This window comes from Aptenodytes patagonicus, chromosome 12, assembly GCF_965638725.1.
Source record: "Aptenodytes patagonicus chromosome 12, bAptPat1.pri.cur, whole genome shotgun sequence".
Taxonomy (NCBI): Eukaryota; Metazoa; Chordata; class Aves; order Sphenisciformes; family Spheniscidae; genus Aptenodytes; species Aptenodytes patagonicus.
The window spans coordinates 5109390-5126310 of NC_134960.1; the positions used below are offsets into that span (position 1 = coordinate 5109390).

Sequence of the window (16921 nt, forward strand, 5' to 3'; positions counted from 1 at the left end):
GTGGAGACAAGGTGCTGATTTGAAACCTTGCCTCTTAGATCTGAAGTTTGACATTAGCTGCCATTTGAGCTCCATGCTGAGTGGGGAGGAAGCCGGGTGAGGAGTCAGCCTTCCGCCCAGACCAGCTTGCCTTCACAGCTTTCTCACTCCCGCGCCCCGGCTGCTGGCTTGTACAGCCAGGAGCTGTGCTTTCCTTCCGGGCCTTGCTTGTGGGGTATTGCGGGAATCGAGTGATGCATAATAATATTGAAACGCACACCTATAATGTCATGCATAATTTAATTGAGAGGCTTTGTTTGATTATCAATCTTTTTTGTCTTAAAATATGCACTAGGATCTCTGCATCGAAGACAGCAGGTCCCATTTTCCAGTTCATCGTACCTTTCTCAACAGATGTTCTTCTTTTCTCATATAGTCAGAACAGTTCAAAGGGGATTACATAAAAGCAACTGCTCTTGACATTTCATTATGCAGAAGTATTTTTGTCATTGAGTGATCATAGTACTTATTGTCAGGCAATTCTGAAAACAAAAAACCCAATATTTACATAATGCCATTTCTTTTTGATTGTGTAGTTTGTTTCAGCTCCACTAAACATCTATGAGTTTGAAATTACTCTCTTCCCCCAAATGAATGGTCATAAAAACAAAATCAAGCTCATAAATCTTGCTGTGAACTAGTTGTACAGTTTCTGCAGGATTACCCAGCCATTGCTGCAAGACATTGAAAGTATTTATTTATCACCCTTTTAAAGTCAAATGTGTGAAAAATAAATTTACTCTTGTGATTAACACAATGACCCACAGCTGCAGCATGTAGAGCTACCGTCTTACAGAGCAACTTCTCCCTGTACTGCCATTGTCTGAACTAAGGAGTTTCCGCCAAGTCATGTCGTCTTTTATGGCGGGAATATATAAAAACATGAAATGTAATAGAAAAGTATCTTAAACGCTGTTGTTAGGTCTTTGTCCAACACTGATTTATATTGCAAACTCACAGCCTCTGGTGAATGGTACGAGGAGGGGAGAGGGAAGTGTGTACAGTTCATAAGCAAACGTTCTCTGGTCTGCTTTGTGGAGCTGGGAGGGAAAGGCATTTGGGATGCAACTGGTGTTTGCAATCCTTTTGGTATTGGAAAGAGATGCCAGCATACCGTTAGGAGGTTGTTAATGGTCTGATGCAATCCCTGGTGTTTATCATTTACCAATTATTCTGGTATCTCTATGAGGTAACCACAGAAGATTTATAGTTTTAATAGGGAACTTAGGTTACTATGCATAATAAAAGCTTCACTAAAAAAAAAGGAATGCAAGCCCTTTGTCTCTTAATGACAGGAATTCTGATCCTGCACCTGCATTTTGTGTAAATGGGCCTGGCACAGGTTTTGGGTCACTGCGTGTAAGTGAAAGCCTTTCCCCTTTGCAGTGCAATCAGCTGACCTATAGAGCTAGCAGACCAAGAGAGTACAACTTCCCTACAAAAATGTTGTGGTCAACGAAGCAGAAACTTTAGCCCAGCTAAACGCTTCCTCACTTGTGCTCTTCCAGACAGGAAGAGACTTCAGAGCTGAGGGTACCAGGATGGCTGGCCAGGAAACAAATGTCAGCGGCAGAAACATCTAGGTGTTAAGTGAGGAAGAGTAAGACTTTGGAGCCAAGATAAAAAGCCAGAAATTCTAAATTTTCCCAGGATAAAAAACTTCTGAAAATGTTTATCCTGAGAGATGTGCAGTACTAAATTTCCCTGTATTTCAGCCACTGTCTCCTGGGTTGGATACTTCCCTTGGAGACCAACTGCGCAGGGATTTCAACAACATGGGAAAAGCTCAGGAGAGGAAACTATGGAGTCTGGACTCACAAAAAGATAGGCAGGGTGACTGAACTGGGTTTTCATCAAAGGATTTATGTTCATGTGAAATCTTTAATTCCAATTCTGGCGGGACACACATCCCCTCAAAATTTTGGACCAGTCCTCAGCTGCTGTCAGGTCAGAATAACTAACCTTATCAGCTTCACTCTCAGTCTAAAGAAAAACTGGAAAAATGTTCACATATTACAGCCAGGCTTAAGGTATTTTTGCTATTACTGGGCAGACAGACCTGAGTAACTACGTGCAGACTCTTTAACATAGAAAAGGGATGCCTGTAGTTTTCCTTTCAAGCTGATAAAATAACATCTTTACAATAAAAAACTTCCATTTTTTTCTTACTCCTCTTCCCACTTTCATTTATTTATTTATTTGTACTTTTGGCTCTTCATTTTCGAAGATTTCATACTCGTTGCTTTAGGACAAAAAGAACTGTGATGACAAATATGGTTGTTATGTTTCATCTTATTCTCAAGGGTCTTTTCTTCTGCAGATGATGAGCATCTGCTCCTAGTCCTGTAGAAATCTGATTAACAAAGCATGATCTTTGATTAGCATATTTCAGAAATTGTTTCTTATTATGAGCTCTCCTTAGGGCTTGTATGCTTAGCAGTGGAACAACCTTCCAAACTTTAACATGTTGAGGAACTTTGCAGACATATAAATCCCTATTTTGTCCTTTTACGTTCATATGGATCATGCATTCTGCATAAGCGGAAAAAAACTCTATAAATAATAATCCAGATTGTGGGGGTTTTTATGTCTTCTGACAAAGCCCACAGTTCTGCTTGTATTTAATAAACTTCTACTGTGTTGAACTGTATGTAAGGGCTATTTGTAATGAATAATAAATGATGCTTCTATAGTGTGTTCCATTTAAGGATCTTCATGAGCTTTTCCACTATGAATGAACTAATTCCTCCAACACACAGGTGGGGAAAAGCTTTGTTTATTATTATTGCCAGCATTATTATTCTTTTCAGATTTTAGAAGCAAGACACTGAGGCAGAGAGAAGTTGAGGCTTGATTTAAAAGGAAATAGTGACCGGGATTTCCGACCACATCTTTTCCCATTCCTGTGCTTCAAACTGATGACCATTCAACAATATTTTTCATTTTCAAGAGACAATTTTTCAATTGCAAAATATGTCAAAGTTGTGTTTCTTTTAACAATAATGTATTGTGTGATGCTATTTCAGAATATACATACTTCAGAAATGCATGCATTTTTATTGCCTTAGAAGACCTAAGGAGTTCCTGAAGTGGATATAATTCTTCAGTTAGAGTAAATCTTACTATGAAAAAATGCTAAGTATTGAAACTGTGCATGATGTCACTAGACCATGTGGGCCTAAATCTTGATTCTCTTATTGATGCCAAACTCATACCTTGAGTATGAAACCAGACTTCCAAGGCTAAACCCACATCCCCATTTACGCAGGCTCTGGTTGATAGAAGACTATGAGCACAAGGCCAGAGAGTGCTCTCCAGCAGCCCAGCAGTGTTGGCAGCTATTAGCCCTGGGCTCCTAGCCAATTTGCACAACGGTTTCTGTTGATGCAGCATTTTGCATCGAGGATGTGTCACCAGCAAAAGCAGAGAATGTGCGTGTGCTCCAGTAAAAGAGCAAGGCCAGCTGCAAGCCAGCAAAAGTTCTGGTCATTAAATTTTTTTGCGTGGATATGACCTTTGAATTATATCAGCCCACTGAACCTATAATCTGGTGACCCTTCACGCTCCAAGTGGCACTTACGTATTAAAGGCTTTGCAGAAGGAGGGTATCTCAGTCAGTTCTGCAGTTTAAGAATATGTAGGTAGACACATAGGTAAGGAAATTGTGGCTTGCCATTTCAACCCTTGTGAAATATCTGCCTCAGTCTTCAACGCAGTCTCCAGCGAGAGCGAAGTAAGAGGATTAAGAACGTATATCTCACCCGCCGCAGTTCTGGGAATGTAGAGAGCAGGGGATGGGCTACTTAAGTACTCAGTCAGCTAGTCTGACTTAGAAAAGATACCGAATGACATCAGCAAAACACCCCTGAAGAGCCTTTTCAGCCTTTGTTCTTCTCAATGGGACAGACCCTGGCCCCTCAAACACTGCCTATATATTTTCCTAACGGCATGTCATTGGGTATTGATGCCTTGTTGTTTATGGGGCAGGAAACAGACAGTCTTTTCTCCTTCCTTGCTCACTTCACCTTTTCTATCAGTTTTAATGGCTTTAAAAGAAAAAGCTTTTAACACTTGTTTTGTTTTTACGATTTCCCCGTCTTGCACCAAAGGCATTCCACTAAATACATATGCACTAGTGAAGCTCAATTGCCCATCACAAATGTGTAATGGGTGTAAATGTGGTAAGAGCTTGTAGCTATGGCTGTTTAAACCAACACAGAACAGCTGCAGCACTTCAGCACTGCAGGAAAACAGAAGAATCCTCTGCTTGTTGGAAGTACATTTGCTGTCGTATAAAGAAATTTGGTACACAGAAAACGGAAACTTCTTGTATTTCAAATAGATCCTTCAGAAGTTTCTCTGATTGTTCAGTAGAAGGGGAAACTCAGTTATCATAACGTGCAATAAGAGCTTTATATAGTCCCAAAAATGAAACTAAGAGTTGCCCATTTCCTAGAGCGTTCCATTATGTGGGGAGGAAGGGGAGAGGTAAAATGTGATTTGAGGGCACACTGAAGAGGAACAGAAAGTCAAATCCATGGCAAAATAATGTCGAAAAAAAAGCTTATCTAAAAATCACTTCTAAAACAAAGGTGAAATTTCTCTGTATGGCTGTGACTTCCCTTCTTCTGAAGTATTCACATACCCATTTTTTGAATATTTGTAATTCATCCTGGCAGATACGTCTTATTGCCGATCTTTAGAAGCATCCTTTTGTAAGAGTATGAATTTAGATAGATAGCCTTTCGAATGGGACTTGATTGCAGAAAAGTATTTATAAGAGATTTTCCCAGGTGGGATCAGTGCTCTCATTGGAGTGGTACCCAGCACAGCACTGCGTCGCTCCTCTTTTTTTTATTTCAGAGATTACCAAATCACCACTCATTTAAGGAAGCAGTCTGTAGAAACTTGGCAGGAGCAGGCAGGCTTGCACACTGGCAGGACAACAAATACTGTCTGCCTCTGCTGAGCTTCTGTAGGGACCAGGAGGCTGCCCCAGTGTCTGCTCCAGTGCCTAATGCACCAGCGTGTTCTTGCCTCTGTGAAGGAGCAGCTCATGCCTCCCCTAAGTTCAGACCCTCTTGCTCCCTTTGGGTGCTAAACAGGATGATCCCAGACTAAATCCTGATTTTACCACATCAAGCATCTGATACATACTTAATATCTTCATTTATTTGAGGAGAGGGGAAAAGTATGTGCCGTTCTAGTAAAACCTAGTGTAAATGCCAAGTGCTCATTTCTTCATTTAGTATTAGGAGACATTTTTGCGTATAGAGGAACAAATGAAGGAGCTTCTCAGACTCTCACTGCTCCTTTCTGAATGTGTTTGTTGCATCTGAGGAAAACGGTTCATCGCAAGCGAAATGGGGATCTTTGCAGGAGCCTCCTGTTAGAATATCGGGAGTGTGTCGCTGTGCCATTTCAGTCTCCTAGTACCCTTTCCAGATAAGTGGGGGGGGGTGCGGTGCATGCGCATGTGTGTTAATCCTTGTGGCCTGGCTAAATGCCAATTTTGGTAATTACTTTCTGTCTGCAGTCCTTTAAGTCCGTTTGCATCGTCATTAGGGTACAGCATTATTCACTTCTTCAGTCCGCTGTTGAGCTGCCTTGCAGTACAGCTGTTAGAGTGGCAGATTTTAACCAGAGGATTGGTACATGGATATGTTCAGGAGGAACGTTAATGGGATCTTTACTAATCAAAACTGTAAAGAGGGTATCTGAGGGTAAACCCTAGTACCCTGCATTTTCCAGTGCAGGACTGCATGTCACTTTTGCACATAGAATCATAGAATCATTGAGGTTGGAAAAGACCTCTAAGATCATCAAGTCCAACCGTCAACCCAACACCACCATGCCCACTAAACCATGTCCCTAAGTGCCTCATCTACACGTCTTTTAAATACTTCCAGGGATGGGGACTCAACCACTTCCCTGGGCAGCCTCTTCCAATGTTTAACCACCACATTTTCCAGACTCCTGACTAGCTGTAGTACCTCAAATCATCCAACGCATTAGAGGGAGAGAAACTCCCTGTACTGCCACCATGTCCTTTTCTCTAGCAGCTTAAGAACTGTTGAGATAAAGATTGCCCGCTGTATTATTCATCCTGGGGCTGGCTGAAGTACTGAAGATACATTTCTGGGCAATGTGTCCCTGTCTGTCCCCAGGTTCTCCTAGGCTCCTGTTAGGCTACTGGAGAAAAGGACAAAGCAGCAGTGATCGCTCCTCAGGGAACCAAAGCCTCAGACCAAAGCAGGGATGCTACCACCAAGAGGGGGAACATCGGATAGTGTCAGAAGGAGAATAAAGAGTGTAAGGACTGACTTTAGAGGAAGAACCTTTCCTGAGGAGCATCAGCAGGGACAACAGCTTGGGTATATTTGCTCTGAGATAGCAACTCATCATGCTCTCTAATCCCACTTCCGACAGCACTGCTGGTGATGTAAATTGTTGTACAAAAGCCCAGGATTATTCTATTGTTATTACTGCTCTTCTGCTCAAGCATTTCAAGTACTGGAGATGCTTATCTGTAAAAATTAAAAATAATTTCTACAAAATAATATGCCTGTTATACAGTATCCGTGAGATTAATTTTATTAGCACTCTGCAATGTCAGTTACTAGGTAGCTTCTAAAATACTAGTCATTTTGTTACTTGTGAGTGTATTTTATTCCACCATAACTTTTCTATGAAATGAATGGCATGATACAGATTATTATACCAGGACTTGATGCGAAAGTATCATGTCTAATATTAATGTGAATGCCAAGCTAGACTCAGATCACTGTTCAATAATCAGAGTCTTTAAGGCCTCCATCTATCTTTCTACTTAAACATCTCTATTTAACATGCAGTCTGAAAACAATGGCACATACTGTAAAGTGGCAAAGTATTTACTCGCTCAGATGTGGGAGTGTTCATTCTAACCAGTTGTCATCTGTCAACGAAGAGATAACTTTTTATGCATTTCTCACTTTCTTTTTTGATATGTTTGTTTTTTTATAGCCCTTGATCCATCCAAAGATCCATGTTTGAAGGTGAAGTGCAGCCCACATAAAGTGTGTGTCACTCATGACTATGAAACTGCTATTTGTGTAAGCCGCAAGCAGCTGGTACACAGGTAAGGAAACTGTATGTTGTCTGAGGTTTTTGTGTCTTCATAGACATCCGGTATGATGAGAATTAAAATGAGAAAACTCCAAAATGAACATTAAAAACCATAATTTTAAAACATTCCTTTAAAGTTTAATTTGCATTTTTTTCCCAAAACCAAACAGAAGTCTTATCATTTATAACTGAGGCTATTCCAGAAAGATGAACTGGAACATGGTACCCACGTAGTGTGGAGTGCAGAATGCTCTCCCAGTTCTGGTTTTCTCCTCCCAGAGAGTAGTAACTATGCATATTTTAAAATTTGAAAACCTGTCATATGAAATGAAAACACTGTGTCAGAGACATCTACAGTTCCAGTAACTTAATTAGCAGCAATTCAAAAGAGATTAATAAAGAGTTTTTTTTAAAATATATCAAACCTCTGCTTAAATTTGGTAAAGAACTGAAAAATGTTGGTGGAACTTTGTAGAGCATCTCCCTGGGGAGTCACATAATTACAGAAAGCTCCAGATGTGATCGCTGAATGACTGAATTAAGAACAAATGAAATAGCTAATATGTTAAAAGCTTTGGCCAAGATATTCAAATTACACCACAGAACTTCACTGAGAGAAGATAGGAATGAACAAAGGAAGGCCTACTGAGCGTAGGTTGAAATATGCTACAAACAATCAAGAATGAAGACATTTATAAACAAATTTAGAGAAAACAAACTAACATTGCCCTATTTTGGAAGCAGAACAAGTAGAACCAGTAAGGAAACTGGTCTTGAGTACCTCCAGAGTGTCTCTGAGTCAAGACCCAGAAGAAAACTTGAAGAAATAAGCCCCTCCACTTGGCAACAGATGTCGAATAAAACCTGTACTGCTGTAATGGGCAACTCTGAATGGTTGGTCTGTACTTTAAGAAAAATACGTTGTGTTGCTTTCATTACATTTGAGTGATAAATCTGGGGACTGGTCTCCAATTTCTTTCCCTACTTAGTAGGGAAGCAAAAATTTGCCAGTAACAACTCGGATCCCTAAATGTCATTGTCAGCTGAGATTTTAGTTCCACAGCTGTTTAAGCCAAATTAAATTCAGGATGATCTGATTCCCATGTACCTGTAGTACATCTCATCTTATCTCGCTGCTACCTGGCTGAGGAAGCTAATCCAGTAAAAAAATTGTCTTTGATTTATGATACAAAGTTAATGGTGTAATGTGCGTGAGGCAGTATGTTTAATCTTTGGTTTTCAATATGGAATGAACCCTGGAAGGATGTTACAAGTATGGGTATGTGCAGTGTTTACATTCTAATGACATTTTTGGCGTTATGTAGCTTACATTTTCTAGTTAGGATGGATCTAAAGCGCTTGCATTATATAGTAGTCTTTATGATATATAGACATAGATCTTGAGCCAAATGCTTTCTGAGCTATTTCCAGTATTTAATGTCCCAAAAGTGGTCAAAACGGTACAGAGTAATGATGTAGAGGAGGAGCTGAATATCCCTTTTTTCCAGAAACCAGGCTGCGTTTCATGTGATCTCTCTCTGTTTCCTCCACTGCCTGCAGCTATTTCGGCTAACCTTTGAGTAGCGCTGTGACTATGGAGATGAATAGAAAAGTATTGAAAACTTACTTTGAAAATTCTCCAAACAATTTCCAGCAAGTTTTGTAATGCTGAAAGAACTACTGCTGATGTGTGATAGTGGGACATACGTCCCCAAAGTGTTTTTATTCTCAAAATATCTGGCTACCCTTGCCTCCGAGGGTAGACATGTCAATGAGGAAAGTAACTAGGCCAAATCATCTGCTGATTTGAATCAGTGGAGTGACACCACTAAAGATTTTCATCTTTAGTCCTGCAACATTCTGTTCTTTTTTCTGTGCCTGACCTGAATACTGCTGTATGTCTGACTCCAGTCATATTTAAGGCTGTGTTAGTCAGGAGTAAATGCATTACAAGTAGTGGAGTTGCACCTATTTAAAACCAGTGAAAGCCTGAATACATTAGTGTGGGCGCATGTGTAGTAAGAACCATCAAATAACACAGCACCATTGCGATTGCGTTGCACATCCACAGTGCTTTTGGGTGTGCTCAGAAGGATTTTCCATTTCATGCATCATTATCAACTTGCTGTAGTGGCTTTACAAAGCATGTAGGCTCAGCAAAAACTCATCAGGAGAGCAACATCGTGCATTACTGCTGAGGCTTCCAGACAGAGCTCTGCCGATTTGCATCACCTGATTAACTGGCCTGCTGAAGTGTTGCAGCACAAGGAAACTCTATTTTTCCAGGCGTAGCGTAGCTAACTTTGAAATCACCAGTGACAATGCAATGCTGTTGCTGTTTCATTTCCTTTGTGCTGGAATGCAAACTTTTTAAACCACTGCAGGAATACAGTAACAGTGTATAAAATTGAGTTAAATGGAAACTTGTTATTTTACATTTACTCAGACCCTGGCTCCGTGATGGCTAACTCATCCTGTAAGTCTTCCAGGCAGGGCAAGCCTCCTGCCTTTAGAGTAAGACTCTCACATCTGGCAGCACGGCTGTCACGTACTTCACAAACAGTGCTGTGGTTTTGATCCTGCCTACGGTGGACCTGCTGGATGTGGGATCCCCTGACCCAGCTGGCAGGGCACATGGGGTAGGTCTGTGGGAGAGCAGCTCACGGTGCTGGTAGGTTTGGTTGTGGGTTCCGCCAGGGTGCCAAAGGAGCCTGCTAGAAGTTCCATGCCCCAGGGGCACCCTGGCAGCCTGGCCTCTCCTGTGCAGCCTCCTCCTTCCCTCTTCCTCCTTCTCTCCCTTCCACAGTCGCCTGGTGAGCAGCCCTGGGTCTTGAAGATAAGGGAGATGTCTGAGAGGTATTTCAGACAGATAATAGCGTTTTGTCAGCGCATCTCTAAGGCATTTACAGTACAAATTGGACAGGGCATTAAGAGAAAAGGCAAGACTGAGCAGCGATTGAAGAGTGTGTAAAAGATAAATTTGAAGGTACCTTCTTATTTGCTTAATAGTCCTTGGACTCTAATGATAGAGCCTTATGAAATCTTTTGTGTGGATTAAAACCCCTTTCAATTTGCACATGATCTATGAGGAAGAGTCTTTATTAGTTCAGTTTTGCATGAAATGCAGTAGTTAATATCTCTCAAAGATTTCTCATACATTTGCATTCCTGTAAAACTTCACGCCATTTGTCTCTGCCAGTGTTAGTGCAGCTGATGGGAAGGAAGGATGTCACTCTTGGGCTTTTTTGAAAGGAACAGAATGAGAAGAGAGGATTGATGAAAAAATAATGGCCATATTAACATGTCCAAGGTTTACAGCTTTGTTCAGTCCATTTAACTGGCGATCACTAATTAGTTCATCGCTGCAGTGTATGTCACTCACGAAGGTAATCATGCAACGTCTCTGCTTCTCTGCTGTGACTTAGAAATCCAGCTCTGTACTCAGTATTTCTTCAGTGCTTTTGAGGCTACTGCTGCTGACAAAAGAGGCCACCACTGAGTTCCTCACGATTTTTCTTTTTTAAGATCTGGACAAGTTTCCCGATAAAACATCAGTTGTTCTAAATTACACATCAAAGGTTTGGTCTGATCAACACGGCAGTGTTGGCAATACACTTATCCACAACGAGCAGACAAATCTCCCTCTCTTTCTTTACAAATCCTGCAGCTGATACACCATTTCTGGCTAGGAAGGACCCTGTTGAAAACAAGCCCAGTAAAACATCCCCATATGTGAAATTGAGCGTTTTCGTACCACTGCTACATGCTATTTGTGTGCTTTAAATAGTGTCCAAAAGGGAATTCATGAATGAAGGAAATTAATAATTGCAAGAATGTCAGTGACCCACCTGCTTTCCAGAACGGCTCGGGAGCATTACAGAAAAATCTGACCACACAAATGCATTTTTAGGGATTTACTGAAAAGTTGTGCACATAAGCAAGGATTTTAAACAGCGCTATTCCTCAATGTCCATGTATTAGGTCAACAGTTACCTTTTAAAATGCATGAAACATAGGGCCTACAAACCCTAACACTGTTGCTTTGCTCTCCTCTCTGACTCGTGCGTGTCTCTGTTTCCTCTGGCTTGCTTTCATGCTCTGCCAGTGCTGCTAAAAGCTAATGAGGGTTGGCAGAACACCAAGCCCTCCTTTGGGGGTAATATCTTCCCGTGCCTAAAATCTGACTCCCACATTTTCAGTGGCCTGACCGATGTGAGGGAGGGCTTGTTCCTAAGCTCGTGATGTTTAATTCTGCGTGATTTATGTGGTAATGTTTATCAAAGCCTGAATACGTGAGCAATCTATATGAGGTGTTGTAACAGAACCTGGGAGATGATTAATTCTCTTCGGAACTACTAATAACATCAGTTTGTTCCCCGATTAGCCTTTCTATTCTCTTGCTCATTTTCATGCCGATTCAGAAAATAATTGTTGTTCATTTGTGTATTAAGTACAATTCAGGGAAAAAAGCAGATCCCAAAGGGAACTTTACAAAATAACATTGTTCAGCTTCCTGTTGGTTTGTTTATCAGTGCTAGTTGTATGTGTTTTACTTGTATTTTCTTGAAAGGGCCACCGCAAGCAGCAAGATGGGAGAACCCAGACAATAATAGGGCAAGACCACTGTGTAGTTTATTCATTTTTTGGTCTTTCTCCATGGAGGCTATCCAACTAGTTTTTCTAGTAAGCTTTTATTACTTCAGAAGGTAACTCCTCTGCAAATCCCTACTTTTCTTTCAGTTTGTGCTGAAAATGAAGAGGGAAGGGATATGACTCCCTAACAGGGTGAATTCTATCCCATTTCATTGAAGTCTTGATGCTTTTTTGTAAGCTGGTAGATGCAAGACAGGCAGAATTATGCAGAAAATTTGGAAAATCTGCTGTAAAAATACTGTTCTTTCAGTTATTATTTAATCTTAGCTGAGGAAAAATGCAGTTATTTTCAGTGGTGCTGCAGCAGAGCACAGTTTGTTCATCCATCTTGGGTAGGCAGCATGCCAAAAAACGTGTTCTGGGACACTGAGGCCTTCCTAGAGTAACGGGGCTCCATAACCTTAATGGTGAGATGTGGGACTCCACTCAATAATTTAGGATAATAGAGCTCTATAAGAAAATCATTAAGAAGCTTAAATTGTTAATGTATGCACTAGATGCAGAAAACATAAATATCAAAATTATTTTCCACATCCCCAGAGTTTTTTGGAAGTTCTGGGATGAATTCACAGTTATGAGTTACATTTTACTGTGGATTTGTTTATGGGCACCAAATGAATTCTTTTGTTGATTAACATTTTCAGAATTAAGGGAAGAAAACTGCCCAGTTCAGAGCAAAAATAAAAACTTTTGACCATTGTTTTAGGAAAAAATAAAGCTATTTCAAATTTGTGGGATTTTTTTTCCCAAGTAACAATACAACAATATTTACATCTCTCTGCAAACTCTTTTGGAGTCACTAAATCTGATTTTCCCTGAAAAAAAGAATGTTTTCATGCAAAGCATTTTATCCACCTCTAATGCTGAGCATTGATTTCTCTAATCTACTGGCACAGATTTTTGCTTCAGAAGAAAGAGCGTTGAAATATTTGATTAAACACACACTCACAAAACCCAACAGATTGCATTAGGTTTTTTTCAAACAAATACATTGTACTGGGGAAATTGCCAAAATTTAGTCTTATTATTCCCAAGGGTACCTCTGACAGAATCTGGGAGAACTATGAATGAAAGTTCTAGACATGAACAGGATGGAGTAAATGACATTTTTTTGTACTTTGTAGACTATAGTGCATTACTCTGTAAAGACTATTATTCTTTCTAATATCTAATCACTCACGGTACATTGCACAGTTTAACTGTAGCTCATGCTGTTTGTCCAGAAAAATAAATGAGAATCCAGGAAAATCAAAGAGAGAGGGGCCTTTGAGGTCACAGCCAAGTACATCACATAATGCGATGTGCAAGTGGTGTGCAAGTGATGTGTGCAAGTCCTTAGGGAAAACTTGAAAGCTTTTAAAAGTATTTCATCTCTGGACTGCCTGACAACAAAGGCATGCCTCTGCTACAGTGCAAAAGCTTTGGGGTTTGCAGCAGACAAGTAATGGACACGTGGAAATCAGGCATGTTTGTTTTTCTTATGTGGGCTAAGTTGCCTTTTAATAAGACAGAGAGCGCATGGTATTATGTGCCATCAATCTACAAGCGCTCAAGGGGACCGCTGAATATTAAGGGAGAACAGCATAAGAGCCTGGCACTATCCTTTATTCCCCATTACAGTTATTTTTAAAATTTTGATTATGAAAATTACCATCTGAGCATGAACTCCCAAAGGTCAATAGCTTTTCCTCCAAGACAGTCTCCATCTTTAACAGCCCAGGATTCAGTCCAAGGATGCTTAAATATTGGAACAGCACTCACTAGTTTTAAAAGCAGATATTACTCTACTGAACAGGATAATCTGTAAACTGTAGGTCTCATTCTCCAAGTGGTCCATTTCTCAGTTTCAGCTCTGCCTAAGGTAAATCGCTTTTAACTAAAGAGACCGTAGGGAGAGTCTGTGGAGGGACTAGCTTTCGCCAGTGAAGATGAGCTAGTTCTGTTCTGAAACATGAGAGTGACCTACTTGCTGCCAGGAGTTTCTGCACAAAAATTCTCCAGTGTATTATTTTCTGGAGGAAGCTGGCTGTGGTATCTCCCCTCAATAGACAAGACTTCATGTACCTTTTCGGCTTTTTTCTGGCTTTCCCAAGCTCTGGATACGCTGTTGACTTCGGTTTAATTCAAAACTCAGAGGTAAAAGACCTCTGAACATTAGCCAACATGTAGAAGGAAAGGTCTTTGACTTTAAGTACTGCAATCATCTTTAAAGCTGAATTCAAATAGGGTTCCTGACTCAAAGCAAAAAGTACCCAAGTTTTGCACCATGCATTGTGGCATTTCCATGCATTTTCAGACTTTAACAGAAAAATGTAGACATGCTAAAGTATGGTCAGGCAGAGCGGAGATATCTCCTATCGAAATATGTGTCCTGTACACGGCACGTACAGGATAACCAGGTGATCAGGCCCAGTCAGCATGGGTTTATGAAAGGCAGGTCCTGCTTAGACTAACCTGATCTCCTTCTATTACAAGGTGACCCGCTCAGTGGATGAGGGAAAGGCTGTGGATGTGGTCTACCCGGACTTTAGTAAAGCCTTTGACACCATTTCCCACATCATTCTCCTGGAGAAACGGGCTGCTCATGGCTTGGACGGGCGTACTCTTTGCTGGGTAAAAAACTGGCTGGACGGCCGGGCCCAAAGAGTGGTGGTGAATGGAGTTAAATCCAGCTGGCGGCCGGTCACAAGTGGTGTTCCCCAGGGCTCAGTATCGGGGGCCAGCTCTGTTCAATATCTTTATCAATGATCTGGATGAGGGGATCGAGTGCACCCTCAGTCAGTTGGCAGACGACACCAAGTTGGGCGGGAGTGTTGATCTGCTCGAGGGTAGGAAGGCTCTGCAGAGGGACCTGGACAGGCTGGATCGATGGGCCCAGGCCAACTGTATGAGGTTCAACAAGGCCAAGTGCCGGGTCCTGCACTGGGGTCACAACAACCCCATGCAGCGCTACAGGCTTGGGGAAGAGTGGCTGGAAAGCTGCCCAGCAGGAAAAGACCTGGGGGTGTTGGTCGACAGCCGGCTGAACATGAGCCGGCAGTGTGCCCAGGCGGCCAAGAAGGCCAATGGCATCCTGGCCTGTATCAGCAATAGTGTGGCCAGCAGGAGTAGGGAAGTGATCGTGCCCCTGTACTCGGCCCTGGTGAGGCCGCACCTCGAATACTGTGTTCAGTTTTGGGCCCCTCACTACAAGAAGGACGTCGAGGTGCTGGAGCGTGTCCAGAGAAGGGCAACGAGGCTGGTGAGGGGTCTGGAGAACAAGTCTGATGAGGAGCGGCTGAGGGAACTGGGGTTGTTTAGCCTGGAGAAAAGGAGGCTGAGGGGAGACCTCATCGCTCTCTACAACTACCTGAAAGGAGGTTGTAGCGAGGTGGGGGTCGGTCTCTTCTCCCAAGTAACAAGCGATAGGACGAGAGGAAACGGCCTCAAGCTGCACCAGGGGAGGTTTAGATTGGATGTAAGGAAAAAATTTCTTCATGGAAAGGGTTGTCAAGCATTGGAACAGGCTGCCCAGGGAATTGGTTGAGTCCCCATCCCTGGAGGTATTTGAAAGACGTGTAGATGTGGCGCTTAGGGACATGGTTTATTGGTGGACTTGGCGGTGCGAGGTTAACGGTTGGACTTGATGATCTTAAAGGTCTTTTCCAACCTAAACGATTCTATGATTCTATGACATTGCACAACAGCTGACAAGGGGATTGTCACCAATAGCCTAGATGTGAAACTTTCTGCATCCCGAGGCCAATTAGCCACTCTGCACTTCTCTCCTCAGAACTGGTAACTCATTGCTAGTCATGCTTTGTCAGCTTCAGAGCTCATTAGAGTAGTGCAAGGTGACTGTCTCCTATTGGACATGAGTAATTTTTGAAATATATGATAGCGCACCGCTCTTTTATAATGGATTTTAGACTGTGTAGTCCTCACCTCTGTCTGCTTTGGCATAGCAATAGATGAACTTGTTCTTGCTATCAACAGGGGATTTAGTGTATTTTATTCACAGTCACCGAGCTCCGGGCTGCTGGGGTGAACGTCTTACTGCTAAGGTCATTGTCTTTTACTCTGCAGTTCTTATCTTACTGTGCTCTACTTACTGTGAGGATGCTCCAAGCACAAAAGGAAATACAATGGTTATTGAGACATTCTCCAGCTGCATAACTCCTTTTAGGCCAGTATCAGAGCACTCGCTGAAAACCACCTCAATACCTCTGGATACCTTTGCTATCATCAGAAAGTTATTATCTTGACTAGAATAAGAAAATAACCTATTATCTTCTGCACTTTAATTAACATTTATAAATAGTTTAGTTTGTGCATTTAAAGACAATATTATTGGATGGGTTGAATACCGCTTTGTAATATTCCTGCTCTTAATATTTCTAGTTGTACGCTTTTAGCAGTATATAAAAATGGACCAGAAGTGACTTCTTGGATCATTAAGTCCAAAACCTCTGCAACAGGATCATATAAACATTTTCATTAGCCTACCAAGTTCTGTCTTAAAGATAATAAGGTTTATTGCCCCCTCTACTCAGTTTTGAAGAATCCTTAGCATCTCAACCCTTCTGGTTAGAAACCTGCTAATATCTAGCCTAAATTTATTCAAATCCAGCTAAAACTTCTGGAGTATTCCTAAATGGTTCCTCAGTATTTATTTGGAAATAATGACCTTCTGTGGTTTTGCTAGACTTAGCAAATGCTTTTACTCTTTTGTTATAGCTCTCTTAAAAAGACACTCCTCTTGACTGTCTCAGTTTTCCTTTGTAGCAGAGCTTATTGGGCTTGGCTGCTGAGATCAGTCAAGAAATTAAACCCAAAACTATCACTTTGTCTTCTTGCTATTTAAACTCTTTACACATCTTTAGGTATTATATTCCCTCTGAGTCATTGCTTATTAAGATTTTAATCTTTATGTCTTAAATTAATCCCCTCTTTCAACTGCCTGTTCTATCCATGCCTCCTTTAAACCTGTGGTTGTCCTTCCGTGAGCCCCAGTAGAATATCTGCAATTCGGACGTCCGTATTCCAGGTGGGCTTTCAACTGAGTTTTCTGGAGAACAGTTCTCGCTTTAATGCTCTGTGTATCTCTGGATTGATATACAGTCCAGAATTGGGTAGGTATATG

General features: G+C 41.4%; 1 protein-coding gene across 1 annotated transcript in view; it reads left to right on the forward strand.

Annotated features, from left to right (window-relative positions):
* SPOCK1 (SPARC (osteonectin), cwcv and kazal like domains proteoglycan 1) overlaps positions 1 to 16921 on the forward strand; it is a 338727-nt gene that overhangs the window by 192435 nt on the left and 129371 nt on the right. Inside the window, exon 4 of the mRNA XM_076349893.1 lies at positions 7045 to 7159. Within this exon, the coding sequence (XP_076206008.1) occupies positions 7045 to 7159 (115 nt within the window). The remainder of the gene's footprint in view (positions 1 to 7044; positions 7160 to 16921) is intronic.